Source organism: Bacillus rossius, chromosome 1 (genome assembly GCF_032445375.1).
Source record: "Bacillus rossius redtenbacheri isolate Brsri chromosome 1, Brsri_v3, whole genome shotgun sequence".
Classification (NCBI taxonomy): Eukaryota; Metazoa; Arthropoda; class Insecta; order Phasmatodea; family Bacillidae; genus Bacillus; species Bacillus rossius.
The window spans coordinates 270,539,654-270,547,692 of NC_086330.1; the positions used below are offsets into that span (position 1 = coordinate 270,539,654).

An 8,039-nucleotide genomic window follows, 5' to 3' on the forward strand; every position below is an offset into this window, starting at 1 on the left:
GAAGTGTTGGGGTTGTGATCAGCTTCGGTATCTCTGTTATTGCTCTTAAGGCGGGAAAGAGGCACAAATTCGGCCAATGCCTGTTCGTCTTCATCAGACATGCTATCTGAATCACTGTTTTCTAACAATATTATTGTTCCAAAATAAAATGTTTTATTGTAAAGCATTTTAACTTTGGAGCCTTTTTTTAAAGCATTGCCCTTATCAACTGGAATTAAATCAGTTAATCTCACCACGTTCCGGGTGCCGTCAGTCCACTTCACTAAAGCGTCCATCTTCTTTTAGTCCACTTCTTACTTGCATGCAAACTCCAGCGTCGATCTGTAAGATACAATAAGTAATGTATTATAAATATACAAAATTAAACTTGCAATGTATGTTGTAACGTCCACTTCAAAATAGCCTAGAGTTAATTTTACCTGCAGTAATAATTCACTAATAAACAGTTTATCAAACAATGCATTTAAAGGTGAACATAAGTGTTCTTGATGTACAAATTATATGCAGACTAATTTATTAACCCTTAACCACAGACATGAGGTCCCCGGGACCACACAGCGTTCTGACGCCCTCTGCCATCAGTAACCAGTAACCTCGTGGACACATGATCTTCAGTACCTTCCTACCATTCAGTCTTCTCTCTGCCGCCGGAGCGATAAGTGGTTATCTGACACCTGACTTCACGTCTGTGTTAGTGTCAGCATTATTTGCAGCGTGGGACCTCACGCCTGTATATACGCACAAAAGTTTCACGTCTGTGGTTAAGGGTTAGTTATGGTTGTAGGCCTAATAAGTAATATTTTAACAAAATGCTTACCTGGGCTCTACATCTAAGGGTAGAAACACACATACAGCGGCGCGGCGCGGCGCGACGCGGAGCGACTGCCGCTTTGAAAACAAACTGTCGTATTAGCATGAGTATTATCATACAGGCAGCGGAGCGTGGCGGCGCGGAGCGGAGCGGTGCGTAGCGGCAGTTGAAGAAACAAATCATTTTGTTTCTTGCGAGCGGCAGGAGCGGCAGAGCGATGGATGTAGAGCAGCTAATTGTTGAAGTGTTCGCCAGAAAGCCTTTGTGGCAAGTGAAAAATTGCCAGCATCACAATCGAGGTGTGATAGATAAATTGTGGGGAGAAGTTGCATCAGCTTCGGAGTCTGATAGTAAGTACACTGCAATCATATTTTGTGTAAGCTTGAAAGTCGTAATATTTGAATAATTTTTTATGTATACCTATCTGCACTAAACATTACATAATAAATAAACGGTTTCTTTGTAATTAGTTAATATTAGGCATATGTAAGTACGTTCACATTATAAATGCACTGCTTAGATAAAAATTATGTCAAAAAGATTTTACTCTTCCGCAACAATTCATTATTGTGCAGTGAGTGAAACGCATACGTTTGTGTGCAAACCATTGTCATTTTCCACGAGTAAATTAAAAGTATTATTGCCTTTTTTGACTGAATATATTCTAAATGTTTGCCTTTAAGCATTACACTGAGTTAACATATAAGATACATGGTTGCATACATTTAGTTGTAGGCAAGACAGCAATTCCTTCTTATTTATGTACTAATGGCTGCGGAAACGTACATGAAAAGTTTTCCAAGTGGAAAAAAAATATGTTAATAAAAAAACATTAAATGTTATTCAATGAGTTATTAGTTAGCCTACCCCTATGTAGATTGTTTACAACACTTTTTAACATTGTTTGTTAACAGCATATTTTTTGTAATTGCCTAGCATATTTCGACACAAATATTAATCTAGGTGTATGTAGGCTACCTATAGTCAACCTACGTATTATATATTGTATATAGATACCTCGAGTATACAGGGCATTTTATGACATTCCAGATAAATATAACGAATGATTCGTGCACTGTACATTGTACTTTGTTGAATTATTTTATAAGAGCCTATGTGACATGATGTAATCTTTAAACACTTCGCGAATGTAAAGTGAACGTCGGGTTGCTCTGTTATTTCTTCTGTTTCTTCTCTCTCTTCCGTTATCTTCTTCCTGGATTGAAAATTGACTAACTTCCTTGAAAGTAGGATCATTTTCGCCGTCTCTTTCTCTCACAACATTGTGAAGTACACAAATACACTTAATAATGTCAATAGCTGTTTCTACGTTCGTTTCGATTGCCTTACTTAACACTCTCCATTTGGCATACAATAAGCCAAACGCACACTCAACACATCTTCTCGCTCGAGACAGACGATAATTAAACATATTTTCAGCAGGGCCAAGATGAGTTCGGGGAAATGGGCGTAAAAGGTAGGGTTTTAGAGGGTACGCTTCATCTCCAATCAAAACCACAGGCAGTTTCACATTTGAGTTTGGAAGTTCTTCATCGGGAGGCATGTTGAATGTATTGCTTTCCAGGCGCTGGTACAATGCTGATCCTGAAAATGTACCCCCGTCGCTTTGATTTCCTCTTCCTCCTACTTCAATAGATATGAATCTGTAGTCTGCATCAGCTAATCCTTGCAGTACAATTGAAAAAAAATGTTTGTAGTTGTAATAAAGTGAACCACTATGTGGTGGACATTTCACCATACAATGCTTACCGTCAATTGCAGCTACACAATTAGGAAAATTCCAGCGGTTCCAAAAAGCTCTTTTGCTGGCATTCAATCGTTCTTGTGTGGGTACAGGCATGTGAATCGGAAACAACTGAAGCCAGATAGCTTTGCATGTGTCTATAACTATACATCTTACTGTTGAGGCTCCCATTCGAAATGAAAATCCGAGTGATCTGAAAGAAGCGCCGGTTGCTAAGAACCTGTAAGAAATCAACCATTTTAGACAATTTTGACATTTTACATTGTTACAGATTATGCTTATCATATGCACTGCCATTGAAAAATAAATTATCTCAACTATATGTTTTGGCTGCATGTAATGTAAATGTGAAAATTATTGCAACAGAAATATATTTATTCGTCTCATACTTTCTTTTTTTTTGGTTACAGCAGAAGAATTGCGTAAGAAATGGAAGAATTTGAAAGACCGATTCAGGAAGGAGCTGAGAAAAATAAGAGATAAGAAGTCAGGTGCTGATGGGGCTACCCAACAGGAAAGTGACTGGCCATTTTTTCCATTGTTGCACTTCTTACGGGATCAGATGACTCCAGCACAGATGAGCGGTAATTTGCAAGAAATGACAGCTTCTGAAATCCATGATACAGCAGGAAACAGTGATGATGAGGGAGGACAGGAGACACAAGTACGGTTTGCAAGTGAAAGAACAGTAGATCGACCGCAAACACCTCCAAACACGTTAGTTCGGACACCAGATACTCATGAGCTTGTTCGAAAAAGGAAAAGAGACAATTCACAGGACGTGGCCACGCAGAAGCTCTTACAAATAGAGGAGAAAAAACTGGAATTCCTACGAAAGGAAAACGAGCAAGAGAAAAATGATGACTACCATTTTTGTATGAGCATTATTCCACATATGAATAACTTCACCTCGCGACAAAAATTGCGTGTGCGTAACAGAATTCAAAGTGTGATTATTGAAGAGTTAGATAAAATAGAAGGCACACAGACTAATCAAGGTGGGCTAACAGGATACGTGTACGGGGAGGACGGTCACTATACACAATTACCAATTCACAACAACCAGTCATACCTCCCAGGACCTTCTCATATTTAAGTTGTTGAAGTTTTTAGCATGGTTGCAGTGTACAACAATTTTTTATTTGTTTTAAATATCAAGCAGTGTTTTTATATTTATAACTAATGACTATATTTAATATTTCTTTGTGAATTCCTGGTTATAATATGACAACGCAATTGTGGTATGTAGGTATCTATGTAATGGTATTTCACGTTTGATTTTCTTTTAAACGTAAGTAGTAAAACTTGATTTACTTTGTTAAGGCATATAATTTTTTTTTGTCGTTCTGTCCCTACATAATGATTCATTTCTTGTCACTCCACATGAGTAACAACGTTAATTGTTTCAAATAACATTTATTTAACAAAGAAAAGCAAGAACTGTGCCATACGAATAATTTGAACCTATTGAAAATTTGTGAGATAACACTTAATAGTTAAAGTAAAAATAACGTCTTAATCACCTTATAGTTACCACCAATCTTTCTTCAGCACATATAGGTCTCCTCCAGTTTGTTTCTTGTTTCGTAATAGTGGAACCGACTTGATCAAGTATGTACATAAAAGTTTCCAGCGACATTCTCATGTACTGGGAAAATCTGTCCGGATGTCTTTTCACTACCGCGAAAAGGTGATGATATTCACCATTATAACATCTACTTTCACATATTTCATGTATCCACAATCGTCTCCTTTTTTGTGTTAATACATTGTACTTCAAAACAGTATTTTCAACGAGAAACATACGGCGACGCACCTTCGACAGCGACATTATGATACCAATGAATAGGTGTGTGATTGCACTCCGCTGTGGTCTGTTCTGTCTGGAACACTAGCGCTGCTTGCCGCTTCGCTGCGGAACGCTGTCTGTGTGTAGCGCCGTCGCTGCGCCCCGCCCCGCCCCGCGTCGCGCCGCGTCTTGCCGCGTCGCGCCGCGCCGCGCCGCTGTATGTGTGTTTCTACCCTAAAGCATGTGTTGTGATGGACAGACGAGCAGATAGTGGTGCAGATCAGTATATAGATAGTGCGGTATTGCGGTATCAGTCTTCCTTCCGGTGTTTTCCCTCTATTCCCATCTTTGTGCAACAAAACAATTAGGTTGCATTTTCCGACCGCCCCACATGTAGTTACGCCACTTCGTGTAAAACGAGAAATAGTCAACAATTTTTTTTTTCGGAAAACACGAACAGGCGTAAGTTAACTTAAGTCAGTACGTGTTTTGCTGAATAGTCTCCAAAACACTTACGACGAAATGAAAAAGCATTATATCTTCAAAACCATTGGGAATTAAGTTACGCCACTTCGTGACATGATAGACCACGTAAAGATATGTCTGTAGCCAGTATATCTCAACATCGGCATTTTTGCAGTTACGCCACTTCGTGTTTTGATGGTCGATTTATGTCTCCGACTGCAGGGAAGCACTGAGACGACCCATATAGGGCGTCCAGGTCCGCCTCGCTGAGTGACCTGCCCGGCGGAGCATACATAGAAATGAGTTTAATTTGCTGCCGATTAATTTTTAAATTTATTCCTACGGCTTCTAGGTGAGGAAAATCAGGGAGCTGGCATACAGTGTGTTGTATGCTATTGTGGACTGCAATGGCTACCCCCCCCCCCCCCCCCCCCCGCCGTATGCATTTCGATCGCGCCTATAGATAGAGTAATTTAATATTGTGAATCGGTCAGTCGGCTTCAAATGCGTTTCATTTAAAGCTGCTATTTTAATTTTATGTTTTTCTAAGTGGTTTATGAATTCCGTGGTTTTGTGTCTTATACCTTGTGCATTCCAGAAAAGGAGGGAATGGATTCTAAAACTAGTGGCCGGGGTTTGACTGCAGTTCGGTGCCGGATTAGTGGGCACCATGGAACTGGTCAGCGAGCGCCACACAGCAGTTCATTGTTGCTGTGAGCTTTTCAGCCATGGTTTTGGTGGGGTCCAGCCATATGATAATGAGCTGGCACAAGGGGCCCATGGCGTCGCGCAGCTGGCTGTTTGAGCTGACAGCCTCGTTGTCTTAAAGGACTTTTTGTATGTCCTCAAGGCGCGGAGCTTGGTTGCTGCTGATTGGCGTGAGTGGCTCTGTCGGGTCCACTGTTACCACGTCGATCAGCATATTGTCCTCGGCCGGGGTTTCAGCCGGCGGCGGGACAGGCTTGGGCGTCGCTCTGGGCTTAGCAACAGGAGCTGTCTTTGCTGCAGGCTGCTGAGCCTGGGCTTGCTGCTGGGGTTGACCCTCAGTAGTGGTGCGGGGTTTACCCTTGCCATTTTTGTGGTCTGTGGGGTGCTTTTTAGAGCCACGCTGCTGCCATTGGCCACGCGGACGCGGGTTATTGGCAATCGCTGGGTAGGCCATCTCGTCGTAGCCGGGCTCGCAGTGCTGCTGCAGCGGCTCAAACATGTTCGCTCCAGCCTGGGCCATGTACTGGCCGAAGGTGGGGGGCGGGGGGAACCTCGGGCCCCAGGGGTTCTGCCTGGGCGGGCCAGTGTTGCCAGAGGGGCCTGGTTGCTGCTGCGGCTGCGGTGGGGGGCCTGCTGCAGCCTGTCTGTTGGCTTTCATGTCCCTTCGGGACTGTTGTTCGCGAGCCTTGCGAACTTGAGGGGGCAGATGTCTGCGCGATTCCTTTTTAAATTCAGCACAGCCTCTGTAGTTGGCGCAATGCTGCAGCTTGCAGCTTACGCATTTCTTGTGCTCCGGATTGCCGCCATTCGGGCAGTCCGGGGCACGATGGGGGCCGCTGCACCACCTGCAGACGGGATTGGCCTTGCAGCCCTTGCCAGAGTGAGTGAATCTCTGGCAGTTGCTGCATTGGCTGGGTCCTGACGGGCGTCGGTAGTCGTCTACCCGTATCCGCATGCCAGCGAACTCTGTGAGGCCGTAGATGCGCTCAGAGTTGCAAGTCTGCGGCACCTCAATCACTAGTGCATCGCACTTTTAACGACGCTGCCTGCTTTCCAGGAACCAGCAGTTTTGTACTGGCAGGCTCAGGGCAGTGAATTCCTGCTGCAGGAAGTCCAGGGGGGTGTGGCGGTGGATGCCACGCAGCACGAACTTTTTTGGTATTTCGTCGTGCTGCAGCAAGACGGAATGTTGCGCGCCAATAGCCTCGAGGGCCTTGATCGCCCGGTGGTACTCCGGGACTGATGCAGTATGCACCATTATTTCGTCGCGGCCTCTGTTCTGGCAAGTAAACTTGTCAGTCAGGGCATTTTTTAGGGCCGTGTAGACCCTCGGGTACTGGTGGCCTTGATCGAGGAACACGAACAAAGGCTTCACCTTGGGCGTCTTGGCTGGGGCCGCGGGTGGCTGCGGGGGTAGAGGGGAGGGGGACGGGCCTGCCTCGTCCTCGCTGCTGGCACCGGGCACGTCCAGGTGCGCACGCTTCACCCTCTTATTCGTGTGGACGGACCATGTGCCGCCCACATCGTCTTGCCTTGAAGAGGCTTGGTCGGTCGTCGTCATGTTAATTGACGGGGGCCCTGAGGGGGCGTCGCTCATTGCCATTGGTTGGCTGTGAGTAGGCATCCTAGGCTCACACAGGAGACCCACTAACCCAATCAGCCCGGACAAGCCGGGCTGCCGGCTATGCTGTAGGGGCAGCTACGCCCCGGGCTTCTCCGTGTGCTACACTTATACTACACCTAGGCAGACACTGTTACTGGCTTGCGCGCGCAGGGCGCACAAGTTACTGTGGCAGTATTAGCACTTAAAAGTGCTAATACACCTTGTAGCCCCGCTTGCTATCGCCGCAGGTTGCCTCTCAGAGAGCTTCTTCACTGGTCGACCTCACTCGTCGGCTGCCGAAGGCGAACTCCTTTTTTCGGGCTGGAGGGAGATAAAGCGGCGACCCAGGTGTGCACAGAACATCTCATGTTACGGCGGCGTGTGATGCAGCACAGCTAGCTCTGCACCTGCGCGTGACGTGGCCTTGCTAACGTTCGTAACAATATAAAAGCTAACACTGCATGAATGTACATAGCAATAATTTAATTCCCTTATTTTATAGGTGGAGGTTACATGTTAGGAGATCATACCCTTACATGGCCCAGCTTACAGGTATAAATCCATACAGAGACAATGGGCACTTAACAGTTGCACAGCGACAGTTACACATGACGCACAGTTCCTGCAGTATCTGTGTTGAACATGCATTTGGCAAACTATAGCAACGTTTCAGGCAGCTGTACCATTTAAGTTGCAGGATATAAGGAGGATGGTTCAACTGGTCCATGCATGTTGTGTTCTACACAACCTGGCTGATCTAGATGACCTCAACATATTTGAACCACCAGACGATGATCTTCCAGGCCCAGAAGTTCACCGGATACTAGGGGTTGTAGATCCTGCACCAGCAGCCGATGAAGATGGCAACCCTGACGACCTACCAACTGTTCAAAACTTG

At 45.0% G+C, this 8,039-nt stretch overlaps 1 protein-coding gene across 1 annotated transcript; it reads right to left on the minus strand.

Annotated features, from left to right (window-relative positions):
- Window positions 1-5,653: 5,653 nt before the first annotated feature.
- On the minus strand, window positions 5,654-7,099 carry LOC134527403 (uncharacterized). Its single transcript, XM_063360070.1, has 2 exons — window positions 6,614-7,099; window positions 5,654-6,538 (listed from the first exon to the last, which is right to left on the minus strand). Exons 1-2 carry the CDS (start codon window positions 7,097-7,099, stop codon window positions 5,654-5,656), a joined length of 1,371 nt encoding a protein of 456 aa, XP_063216140.1.
- Between the last annotated feature and the right edge of the window lie 940 nt (window positions 7,100-8,039).